The sequence below is a fragment of the Lepidothrix coronata genome, unplaced genomic scaffold, assembly GCF_001604755.1.
Source record: "Lepidothrix coronata isolate B3197 unplaced genomic scaffold, Lepidothrix_coronata-1.0 Scaffold28, whole genome shotgun sequence".
NCBI classification, from domain to species: Eukaryota; Metazoa; Chordata; class Aves; order Passeriformes; family Pipridae; genus Lepidothrix; species Lepidothrix coronata.
The window spans coordinates 6,299,620-6,312,628 of record NW_016690208.1 but is presented as its reverse complement, the minus strand read 5'-3'; the positions used below and the strand labels follow the sequence as shown (position 1 = coordinate 6,312,628).

Below are 13,009 nucleotides of genomic sequence, written 5' to 3'. Positions count from 1 at the left end.
AAAAATGCACAATTGCAAAAAATTACCTTTTGAAATACATTTCCTTATAAGCACTAAGAAATTTTATGTAGCAAGAAAGTGACCAGACTTCTCCAGATCCTCATCTGTGAGCTGAGCTTCCCTGGAAGCCACTGATCCTTTTCCAGCCCGACCCTCCCTCTGGCCATGGAGCTGCAGCCCCGGCTCAAGGAAAGCTGCAGTGCAAGGGGACAGGTTCAGGTCACACCTGACAAGTGCTCGAGAGGTTGGGTATAAATTAACCAAGCTGGTTGGCACGGGAATGGTGGGAGCAATTTGGTGCCTCCACAATGATTTAAATTTCCTGACTCTCTCCTGAGAGCAGTACCCTCAGCTTTCTGCTGAGAAGCCCCAGTAAAATGGCACCTTGCATTAATGATGCCAACCTTATTCACAGCAATTAACGGCTTTTCTTGGTACCCTATAAAAACATTCCCAAATTTGCTACGAAGTAGTTGAAGACGGCACTGCGGTTTTCCTTTAAGTAGAGCAAATTAGGTTAAAAAAATCCACTAAAAGCATATATATGTATGTAACCCTCTAACCCTAATCTTAGTTCAAAAACAATTAAGGATTGTAAGCTTTCCTTAAAAAAAAAAAACACCAAAAGGCGGCACAGGCTGCATTTGAAGTGTCACACACAAAGGTACAGTCGGCACGAGCCCCCGGCACACGCGGAGCCGGCGCTGGAGCAGCACAGGCTGAGGGGTTTCCTCAGGAACACCGAGCACAGCCCCGCTCCTCCGACAGGCACATGGAATGGAAACACTGGAACGTGAATCCACGGCTGTTCCTGAAGCAGTGAATATTTCCATCGGCAGCAATGACACAAATCATTGATTCAATGAATGAATTTAGCTGTTGACAATTTTCATGCAGTTAGAGACGATGACTCCTTCAGATCAGGTTGAGATTTATAGACATTCACATTCTGTAATGAGCTTTCACAGTTTGAGGGACGGGGCTGATCCTATGCAGAATTCCATACACAAAGCATTTCATTTATTTTAAAAAAAATTTCCAAGTGTTTAAAACACTGCTGAAGTTCCACTGATAGTACCCGATGTACTATTGAATGTGTAAAAGTCTCTGCACCAAAATCGAACTGGCTTCGATCAACACTGGTTTTAAACAAGAACCTGGAGGCTGAGAAGAGCCATTCCAAAAGGGAAAATGAGGGTAAGGAGCAATTCTCTGCAGGAGCAAGGCTGGCTTGGGTTTGCTTGGCATGTCTGGCTTCTTTTCCCCAGGTTCATGTTTAACTCATCTCTGACAGAAAGGCATCAGCAAAATACACAAAGTTTACAATTAAAAAAAAAAAAAAAGAAACCCCACCCCCCAACCTTTCCCAGTTTCTAAGTCTGAAGAGGAGGGAATTAATAAAAACACATATATGGCTGCTTTAAAATACACCAAGTAAAAACTGAATTTGCTATTAACCATTTGCAGAAGAGGCAAAGTAGCAGTTATACAAATTACACAAAATCTATGGTAATTCTTACATTAGTATAAAGTGATTTCACTGAAGGAATTATTTCAATATTTCACATTACAGTTAAGATAGAAGGTCTGGCAAAGGCCGAGCCCTCGGTAATATCGGCTATCCTAGATTACACACGACAGTTTGAAGAAAGGACCCTTAAATGATCTACATCCGTAACGTTATTGGCCTTAAAAATAAAAAATAAAAGAATCACTTGCAATACCTCACAGAATCTTCACGTTAAAGCAACGACCACCTGTAAGAGTCCTTGTCAAATAACCTGCAAATGATGGAGCCTCTGCTGTGAGTGCTCACCCTCCCACCTGTGTGAGCTGCACCAGGCGCCGGCAGCGGAGAAAAGGATTCAAGTAAGACTGAGCTGTGCTGGCGCCGCGGCCGCTCATGTGCTCGAGGTCCACACGTGCATCTGTTTGGCTATTTGGTGCACGTAACCGATGTCGGGCCGCTGGTCTGGGTCGGGGTATATGCACATGCTGACCAGTTCCCGCAGCTGAAAGACAGGACAAGAGGCAAAGGGGAATGAATCCACTGCTCTCTGACTGGAAGAGGCTGCAGATTGTCTGTGCGGGCTCTGCAGGCCAGGCCAGAGCTGGGAACCTCTTCATGCTGATGCTGAGCAGGGTGCAGGCACATGTCTGTCTGTCTGTCTTGAGTGTGTCCCACTTCCAGACGGGCCAGGAAGAACCTTTCCCACCAAATCTTCACTGAAGAATTAAATCCTCCCACACCCCAGCACACCTTACATCCCAGAGGAGCAGAGGGAGCCCGGCCTGGGAGGACCCAGCGTGTGCACCCAGGGCTGGGGGAGCAGCGCGGGGCAGAGGGAGGGAGGGAGGCACCAGTGGCATGGGCAGGGTGTGGATGAAGGAGGGAAAACAAGATCACTACCACAGTGTGCCTGAGGCAGCAGGCAGGGAGGGACCTTCCAGTGGAAGGGGGCTCTGAGGGAAGGGGGAGCCTGAGCTGAGCTCCCCCTACAACAACTGCTCTGCTCTTCCCACACCAACCCTGGCATCAAACCCTCCAAGCCTTCGAGTGTAACCAGTCTGACCAGCACCTGAGCATCTTAAGCTGTTGGACCTGGCTGTGAGACCCTGGTGTTTCCTAAAACCTTCCTGAAGAAGAGAGAATGGTCACTGATTATGTTTAATAAATAAAATGCAGAAGGCTGGAGTCTCCCCACCTCCCAACCCTCTTTATTGTGCACATGAAAGATTGTAGCTTTTAATTATACAGACACTGAAAGCTGCTCGTACCCCCGAGGCACCAGGAGAAACAGCCTTGAGCCTCTGATCTTCTCACATCCTCCCAGTAGCCACAGTGCCAATTATTTTAGCAGTAATTAAAAGCATGACCATACAGCTATCAAGCACACAGCTTCAGCTGCATTAACTGAATATGCTTGAGGTTTTCGGCTCTGGATGGAGCAAGGCCCCATCCTTGCTCCCACCCCAAACCTGCTGCCTGGCCTTGCCTCATTCCCTGGTGACTTTTTTTGACCTGAGGGCAGGGATGCTGCTGCCTTTGTAACCCTGAGACCCTGAAGATTTAACACAGCCCTCATCAGCCAAGATCACCACAAAACTCCCACCAACAAATTAAAATGCTTAGAGCTCAGCCCAAGGCTGTGCCAGGAGGACCATTGGCCCAGCCAGGAGCTGTGCAGCACTGGAGCAGTTCTGTCCTCACAGGCATCTCAGCAGCACCCACAGCACCGGTGGCTGAGCCTGATGGCACTGCCAACCCTCATCTCCAGTTACAGCAGAGCTGCTCCCAATATAGAAAACCAGTCCTGGCCACAGTCCCAGCTCCTCCTGCTACCAGCAGCACATAGTTGCTCACAGGAGGATCTGGACTGTGAGCCACAAAAGGCCACAGAGAAGAGGAATCACCACGAGAGCTGGAGTTCTGCCCCAAATGCTCTGCCTTGTTCCTCTGAACCAATCTACAAATCTCTACCACACTGCTGCTGCTGGTGCAGCCCCGTTCTAACCCTCACAGGACTGGAGCTGTTTGCTGTTTCCCTGAGCAGGGCAGAGGAGCTGCAGCCACAGGCACGGCCTCTCCAGCATCCCGTGGATAGTGCAGGAACCATCTGGAGCCGAGTTCTCTGGGACCCGGCGCTTGGAGCTGCAAACCAACCTCACCCCGCACCAGCACTGCACTACACACACTCTTTAGCACTGCCAGAGGGAAGCAAACAGACAGTAATTGTACAGACAGGAAACACATCTGTCAGCTTACACTAATTCCTGCTGCCAGCAGGCATATCCTGAGTGCAAGAGCTGCAGCAGCTCGGCAGAGGGACCGCGCGGGGCCGGGGCTGCCCCGGCAGCTCGGGGGGAAAGGCAGAAATGCACTTTTACAGACTAGTTCTCAAAGCATCGTTTTGCATGAGATCCTTGGCAAGTCAAAACGAAGCAAAACACAACGTGTAGTGTGGGGCCCCTCCCAGGGTGGAGACAGACCGGCTGCTCCCGGCTGCACACGGTATTTCCCAGGCATCCTGCCTCGCTCCTCGGGACTCGGAGGGGGAGTAAAACAAAAGCCCCACAGGATACAGTGAACATTTAAAATTCCATTACCCATTTCCTTCCAAATAGGAGGCAACTGTAAGGAAGGAGGAGGTAAGGAAAACCAGCTGCTTTGTCGAGGTAAGGGAGAAAAAAAGCAAAGCCCTTCTCAAAAGGCCCTGAGGAAAGCCAAGGCGTGTCTGCAGCTGCAGGGAAGTGTCACCAGGCACAGGGACATGGGTTTGTGCTTCAGTGGCTGCTCCCATCCCTCTCGTTCAGATGCACAACCTTAAAAAGCCCCAGTGCAGCTGCTGTAGAGATGCTTATTGCATTAAACTAAATGGCTTTTCTTCTCTTTTTCTTAAAAAGAATCCTTCCCCCCTTCATTACACACTGAAGACTTCATGAACAAACATTTCAGTGCTGTTTTATGGAATGTTGTTTTAAGGAGAGGGCTTTCCCACGGCACACTGCTGGCTTCTGCCAGCGCCCCAGACTCTCAGTTCCAAAATATTCTCCACATTAAGAAACCTTTTTTTATCTCGATTTAGCTTGCCAATATTCAGACATCACAACAGCTGTTTCCTCAGCCAGGTACCCAGGACCCCCAGGCCATCCCCCATTCTGCCCTGGATGTGGGGGGTTCGCCTCCCGGGTTCCCTTTTCCCGTGCCAGGAGGAACTTCCCTGCACCCCCATCCCATTCCCCTGCAAACACACTCCCAATTTACCTTTTCAGAATAATGTTCAGCTGGAAGAGGTGGGTAGTCACATTGCTCTATCTTTTGGCAAAGAGAAAACAGGTTCATTTTATCTCCATAGAAGGGACTCTGCAGAGCTGCCATCTGGAGAGGAAAAACCAGAAGACGTTTCAGAAACACAAAGTATTTGAGAGCCCTCAGTGCTGCCGGTTTGCAAGAGCCAGTTCTGTTCTCTGCCAGTGAGGGGAGGCTGCTGCTCCCAGCCTGCCCCCACCCACACTGCTCCAGGATCCCACAGCTCTGCAGCCCTGGCAGGGCTGGTGCCAGGCACTGCTTCACTTCCCAAGGGGAAAAAACCAAGAAATAGGATGCTTGGACCACTGAGAGCATCAGTAAGAACCCAACTAGCTCTAAGACAACTATGAAACCCTCTCAAACAATCATCTCTCTAAATCTGTGGCCATTTAGCTACTCAGAAAGCAAAGATTCTTAAAGGGAAGAGCAATGTACTTCAGCCTTTAAAAAAAAAACCCCAAAACAACCTCAAAACACACATATCTCCTGCCAGAAATCTGCTATTTAGAAAAGAGTATCCCAGGCAGACTTGGGAACCAAACTACTGAAAACGTTCCTGATCAATCTGGTCTTTTTCCTCTTTCAGTCCTGTTTTATGGCTCCAGTATTGGCACCTCCAGAAGTGCCAGAGCTGCCTGAGATCACCAGGCTGCTCCCACAGGAGAGCACCATGGAAGGCTCTGGGGGGAGAATTCCTTCCAGAGCACAGAGACTCCTCACAAAGACGTGTTTGTGTTACACTTGAGTCTCAGGAAGGGAACTCCATCTCTGAGTGTGCAAAACTATTTGGGCTGTGAGCTCCCAACCATGGGGTCTAACCAGGGTGACCCACAAGGCTCGAACAGCACCACGGGCACCTCTGGCCCTGCAAACATGGCTCAGGTTGTGTCTGTCCCTGGGAGTGGAGCACCTTCCTGCTCATGTTCCCACACAGGACCTGAGCCAGCAGAGCCACCTCGGCCCTGCAGAACTCGGGGGGGTCAGAGCAGCCCCACCCAGCACAGCAACACCTCCTCCTGTGGAAGCCCCAATGGATAATTGGGGGTATTACCCCTCTGCTTAGAGCTTTTAAACCATTTTCTGACCAGCCCCATCACCTGGGCTTGCTTTTCATCCCGAGGCCAGCTGAAGTTGATGCCTCTCCCTGTGGCTGTGATGGGGTTTTCTGATGATTATCAGTCTGTTGCTCATTACCCTGCACGGTGCTGACACCCAGTGAGCTCCTCACAGAATCAGAGAGAGCCAATACCAGCCCCTGCAATCCATCACCCTGCACTGAGGAGCCAGGATTGATGCATTCCCAGGGAGTTGGTGACAGATGAGCGGTTTCCACCAGGGCAGGGCTGGAGCTGCTGGGTCTGGGCTGGTTCCCACAGCAGGATGTGGCTGGGCAGAGGCACTGTGGGAATGGGGGGTCCCACCAGGACCTCAGTGCCATCAACACACCTCCAAGTGCTGAGCAGTGCAGGACACACCAGGATAAACTACCCTTGCTTTAAATCATCAACCTGTCTTTTAAAGGATTTAAAGTTACTGTGTTTCTTCCTCCTCACCACTACCACCAGTAGTAACCTAAGCTACTCCTCATAAACCTACAGACCTGAGGGGCTCCCAAGGAGCCCAGCACCAGGTGAGAGCATTTGGAAGGTTCTGAAGGCAAGAGGTGAAGTATCACTGTTGCTTCATTACTGTCAGTAACAGGCAAATCAGTGGGAGAAAAATTACAGAGTCCAATTAGAGACTCTACTCTCCAATTAGGATTGATGGCAAACTGCTCTCGATCGGTGAACACAACGCAGAGAGCCCAGCACACAGGGCTGGGCCAGGCAAAACACTAATGGGGGCAATGGGGAAAGCACAGAAGGCAAGCAAGGGTTAAACGGGGTCTCCAGGATCTCAATACAAACATCAATAATGCCAGTGAGGTTGAGAGGGATTTTCCAATTCCCATTCACTTTTCATTCCAGGGCTAGTTAAGCAGTGATGTGCCAAAGGGGAGGAATGGAAGGGAAACATCGAAAAGGAAACACTGTGGGGTTTGGGATAGTAAATGCAGGGAAATAAAGTGGAAAGAGAGGGCACCCAGTGTTGAGCAGAGCAGGGCCATGACCACAGGCACTCAAGGATCTCACTAACTGCAGTTTGTGATGCCACACTGGGCTTTGCTCCTGACATTTTGATTAGAGCAATTACCCCAGGCCAGGCAGATCCCCCTGGCAAACACCCACCACGCAGCACGGCTGGTTCGGACACGGCGAGATGGGAATCCCTGTTACTGCCTAAATTGATTGTCTTGCCACAACTGCTGAAGTCATTGCTTGTAGCTACGTTCTGGGAATTAACAACTTATTTTTATCCCCTCCAAGTTATCTTGCTGACAGACATCTACAGGAAGTGAGGGATGAAGACAGTTACTACTATATTGATAAGATTTAATAAAAATCACTGTATGATTATCAATGTCAAAGTTAAGTGGTGCTATGTGGCATCATGTCCCAAAGCCCTCAATGTTCCCTAAGTGGATTCCAGTGGACACGCATGTCTCTGAAGGCAATTTGTACATTAAATCTCTGCAGCTTATCTGCACAATCTATCTGGAGAAATATCAGAAGTGACTCATACCCAAACAAGCATCCCCCTTCCTTACTTCTTAAGCCAAATGGAAAAACATTCTCCTTACAAGAAATTAGTGCAGATAAAACACAGCTCCTTCAAAGACACCATGTTTAACTTTTGAAATTCTAGAAAGTTTAAAAAGTCAAGTAGCTGTTTAACTACTGAACACAGAATTGGTACCTGTCAAGTCCTCCTTGGAATCTGCAAGATCTCACAGCTCCTGTTCCCTAAGTTAAGCCTTACCTACGTAGGAAGGGAATTTAAAACCGCTTCACACCCCAAAGCTCTCAGATGTTCCTGTAGTACTGCTACTCCTACCAGAGAATTATGTTTAGTGTGCAATTAATTCAGCTTCTCGAAATACAAGGAGTACCAAGACTCCTGTGCCATAAGGGGACCATATTGCCTGCAACAAAAACATATCTTAGCACAACGCTAAATATTTCTCTCTGCATAAATCTGGAATCCCATCTCCAGGAGCTCAGCCCGGGAGGCACTCGGAGCACCCTGGCACTGCACAGCACCCGAGGGGTGGAGGCCAACTGGGGCCACCCCGACTGCTCCTGGCAGAGCTGGCCAGGCCAACCCCCATGGCAGGGCCAGCCCTCACCTCAGAGCCTACACTGGGAACTCCCCCTTAGGCCCAGCACAAGAAAGTACTGGGAGGTCAGACTTCCTTCCCCTGTTCCCAGAGCTGAATCTCCAAATCCCTTTTCAAACACCACCAGCAGACCCAGGTACACACACCTGTACTGGATCATCCCAGCCTGCAGCATCTCATTAGAAGCATTACAAGCAAAACCACCCTTTATTAAAAAAATACCAGCTTTTGAGTGGAATGCAGATGCTGCTGCTTTGGGAATTACTCCAAGTCTCTTGAATTCTTTCCTTAGAGGCACTGGGAATCTGAAGACAAGCACAAAGCTTGTCAATTTAACAACGCTGGCACCGTGCCCAGCTCTGGGCACTGACGGGTGTCACCACAAGCAGCTTCTGGACCCCACTCCAGCCCATAAATGTTACTGGGCCCACTGTGCTGCTGGAGTGGAGCCCCCCAGGCTCTTCAGTGCCTTCAGCAGGGTTTGATGGATTCCTTCCCTGGGTTCCCAGCCCATCTCTCTCCAGGCTCACACCCCTGGGATGTCACCCCCTGCAGCAGCACATCAGCACCCAGGGCAGTGTGACAGGGTGACACCCAGGGCAGTGCCCACCCCTGGACAGACACTCAGCTCTGGGAGATGATGCTCTTCCCAGAAGGACCCAACAGTGGCAAGCTCTCAATCCCGCTGGGAACAGCGATGTTATGGGAAAACTGACTCTTATACTGTCTTGTCATGGGATGTTTGTTTAACCAACTAGCTGAAGTACAGGCTTAGCCAGAGTATTTGTCACATCTGATGTGCTCACAAAAAGAAATACATTTCCCTAATTCCATGTGGTTCCAAGAAGTTGTACTGAGAAGCAAAATGTCACCAGTTCATGTAATTTGTTATCCAAAGAGGACGTGAACAATATTCTTATTACTAAATATCCCAGGGATTTTTAATTCTCTGGGCTCGGATAAAAGCTCTCTAAATGTTGACATGCACTTTCACTTGAATTTGAAGATGCATCCATTTAAAAAAAGATTTAGATTATAAATGAGTACAAGGCTGTTCGATACCCTTTGCTCCCTGCTAAAAATGAAATCACAAAACTGAAAACACTGTTATAAAATCATAGGACTTATTTTCAAAATACATGTAACAGCTTTAAAGAACAAGTTGCACACTGGGCAGTTCATCCAAACGTGTCTGCTCTGGGTCTGTGCCTTGAGCTGTAACACAATGTACAATCAGAAAAACTTCCACCCGTAGTCTAATAGTTAAAGACCCTCATTTCACATAACATAAAACCTCTATTTTTCTTCATTGAAAACTCCCAGAATTAAAATACTGCAATTGGTCAGAATTGATTCTAAGAAACCAGTAGCTCACATTCAAATGGATTTGCTATTTCCAAAACAAATGCAGTGTTCTGGAGACACTGTGACTGTGCTGCCCTGACAGAGCTCTGCTCCCAGCAGGAAGGAGGGATGCAGTGAACTGGCTTTCCATGGCTGCGTCCTCAGCATCTGCTGTGACCTAAATGAACTTTGTGCAAGTGCTGTGCAGGGTGGCACAGCCCCTTTGCTGGTGCTCAGACAGCACAGGCCAACACCGAGCCAGACAACTTTTCCTTGGGTTTCTCCACAAGTACCTGCAGTCAGCCTGGCCCCTGCACTGCCCCGTGCTGTGTGGGGAGGACAAACCCAGGGGAAGAAGGGAGAAGGTACTTGCCTCATACAACAAACAGCCCAGGGACCAGATATCAGACTTGAAGTTATAGCCGTTCTCGTGTATTCGCTCCGGGGACATGTAGTAGGGAGTTCCCACTGCAAAACAGACAGACAGACGAGGTTATTGTCTCACAAAGGGACTGTGGCACTTCACTAAAGGGTCAGGGGGCACAAAGGGCTCATTGGAAGAGATGCATGAAGATGTGGAGACAGATCATGGTGTCAAAGGCATAGGATCAGATGCATCATCAGGTACAGAGCCACAGGATGGGGAACGTTCGTGAAAATATCTGCGGTATTTCTGAGGGTTGAGAAAGGTTTTCTTCCCCTTCCAGGCTCCCAAGAACCTCCAGAGTGTCCCAGGTGGACAGAGCCATGGGACAGGGTCATGCCTGCACTGAGGTGTGGGGGGATGCCAGGACTCTGCTCAGCCAGAGCTCGACTCTGGGACACAACCCGGGTGTTCCCTGGACCTCGCACGGGTCACCAGGAACTGCAGCACAGGGGGGAGGGAACAGTTCCACACAGGGCCAAATCTTACTGCAAAAACCTAGATAATCATGCCAAACTTTAAAACCCTGCTCCAACTTGCAGTCACGTCAGAAGCTGGGGGATTTCCAGCTACTTTCACAAGTCTGTATTTTATCAAAAGAAATTTACTGCAGTATTTTGGACAGAAGTTACAGGAAATTATTAATAAATTCCTTACCTCAAAAAGGTTCTTTTTTAAATCCTAAATAAGTTTCAGTTGTGGTACTGAAAATACAAGACATCCTGGCAGTCTCAACTACATCAAATAATCCTCAGATACATCATTTATTAAAACATCCAAGGACTGCATATGCTCTTTTCTCCTGCTTCCCCTGCTTGTCCGTCCCCTGTCAATTTTTTTTTTTCTTTTGGCATTCCAGTGTATCCTTCTCCTAATTAAAGACCTTTCCCTCACAAGATGGCAAATGTTTAATTTGCCTGTAACATTCAGTTTACAATTTCTCCATTTGAAATGCTGACTGAGACAGTTGGAGGACTAATAAGCAGCTGAAGGACAGTGCTGGAGGTGGAGGGGGAAGAACAGCCACCACCTTCCCCGACGTTCCTGAGGAGGGATCTGCACTGTGGGAAATAAATGAGTTCTGGGGAGAAAGCAACAGCCTTGAGAGGCAAAACCCAACCCCTGCCACCTGCACAGGTGACCCAGCACAGAGCCGGGCATTTATTTGGACCCCCAAGATGTTCAGCAATCAGCTGCCCTGTATGGTGAACTCAGCTCATGCTTTCAGGTCATTAAATAAGAAATTACTCCCCTTTCACTGTGAAGGTACCCTAATGAGAAGTTACATTTTTGCAAATCCTATACAAACCACAACAGAGGAAAAATAACACAGGGAGATTATTTTGTTTCCGTGCTGAGGAGGAGCAAGTTAGACTGACACAGTCCCAGATCTGGCGGGGTTTAATTGCCAGTGAAAGGCCCCTGTGTATGGAAGAGACCAGAGTTCTGTTAATAATTTTTAATAGACTACACAGAGTGACTTCACAGGACACCCAGAGCAGACAGGACTCACTCAAAGAGCCCAACGAGCCTTTCCACGGCTCTCTCCCATGTGCACGAGGACACACACGATGGACAGCACAGTAACCCCCACACAGCTGCCAGATCTCTGTGCAAGAACTGACTTGGCTGGGACAGCACTGATTCATCTTCCTGATTAAAAATATGCAGCTGCAGCAGCAGCAGTGACTCATTCAGTGAAGTTCTTGGACAGTTTTGGAAGCCTCCACTGAGCACTGGCGTGAGACACTTCCCTGCCTGCACCGTCCCTGTGCTGCTGCTCTTCCCACCCCCAGGAGCTCCGGGAGCCAGGCACAGGAGGGAGCACCAGGGCAGCCCCAGCCCTGCCCTGAGGTGCCCCTGCTCCTAGTGCCAGTGCCAGGGCCGCTCCCGGGCTCAGTTATTCCGGTCACTGCGTGACCACCCCGGAGCAGGAACGGGTGGGCTCTGAGGCTGTGGCAGCCAGGTCTGCTGGGGCAGCACCACTGTCGTTTTAGATAATGCCTGGTCTAGAGAATGCCTGGTTTAGATCAGCCTGTGCCCCCCTGGACGCCGGCAGGGACAGGTTTGTGCCACGGCTCAGTGCCCTCCCTCCCGGCCGGGCATTAATCTGCTCCACTACATCCATGGCTCCCGAGCTCTCCACGCCCGAGCTCCTTTCCTGGAGTCCACCCACCACATTTACCTGCCATTACTGGAGCCTTGGCAGCAAATGTACAAACAAGCAGGGCTCTGCGTTTCAAAACTGATGCATTAATTTTTAAATAACTGTCATGATAAAAGACTGACAAGCCCAATTCTCTTTATGGCCTGTCCAGCATTACGTGGGAATCTCCTGTAATGAGCCTCTTCTAGAAAACTGCACAAGGCTTCCAGTGCAATCAGTCAGGGCTCACCATTGCATCCCATTAGTCAATTTGACAGGAACAGTCTAATCAGAGACTGTTCATCAGAAACTTTCTTTGGCATTTGCCCTGCTGGAAATACAAAATATTGTTCCAATTCAGTATCACTCACCAGGTGGCAGAGCAATGCCTTTGAAGCCATAAAGGTTGCCAAACCATAGGGAAGGTTATGGCTAAGTAAGGAGCTTCCTGCTCTGCTCCTGAGAGTTGAAACCCTTCACTTGACCATGAGCCACTTCAGTGATGCCAGAGCATCCCTGCTCCCCCCATACTGCCCAGGTGCAGCTACAGCACCACAGCAACAAACAGCTCTGGAGAGCTGCAGCTTCCTCGGCAGGGAAATGCTAATTGTTCCCAGTTAGAACAGGAGCAGTCTCTTATTTCACCAGGAAAAACACAGAGGCAAAGGCAGCAAAGTTATTCCAGATATAAAATTCCAAATCCTTCCCTCTCATACAGAGTCTGAATTACAGCCCTACCTGTGCAGCTGCACCCCCAGTGTGCACAGGCACCACAGCTGCCCCGGGTCATGTCCCTGTGCAAACACAGCTCAGCCAGGATTGATGCTGCCTGTGCAACTCAGCCCTGGCTGCTCATGGGCACAACCAAAAGGAATCTGATTCACACTCACACTGAAACCAGGACACAGTGTTTCCCACAGGCTCTGAGCTGGCTCAGGTCTTCTCCCAGAAGTAGAATTTGGGAAATAGCTAAAGTGAAACTGTGGTCAAAGGCACTAAAATATACTTTAAATTCCTTCAAAACTCAGTGTGAGGTGCCCCCACAAATTGTTTCAAGGGAGAAAACAA

At 49.1% G+C, this 13,009-nt stretch overlaps 1 protein-coding gene across 2 annotated transcripts in view; it reads right to left on the bottom strand.

Annotated features, from left to right (window-relative positions):
- Positions 1-911: 911 nt before the first annotated feature.
- NEK6 (NIMA related kinase 6) overlaps positions 912-13,009 on the bottom strand; it is a 44,848-nt gene continuing 32,750 nt past the window's right edge. For both annotated transcript variants that reach the window (XM_017810150.1, XM_017810151.1), the window contains exons 8-10: positions 9,745-9,839; positions 4,766-4,879; positions 912-2,012 (exon numbers count right to left, since the gene is read on the bottom strand). In XM_017810150.1, the coding sequence (XP_017665639.1) occupies positions 1,902-2,012; positions 4,766-4,879; positions 9,745-9,839 (320 nt within the window). In that variant the 3' untranslated portion in view covers positions 912-1,901. The remainder of the gene's footprint in view (positions 2,013-4,765; positions 4,880-9,744; positions 9,840-13,009) is intronic.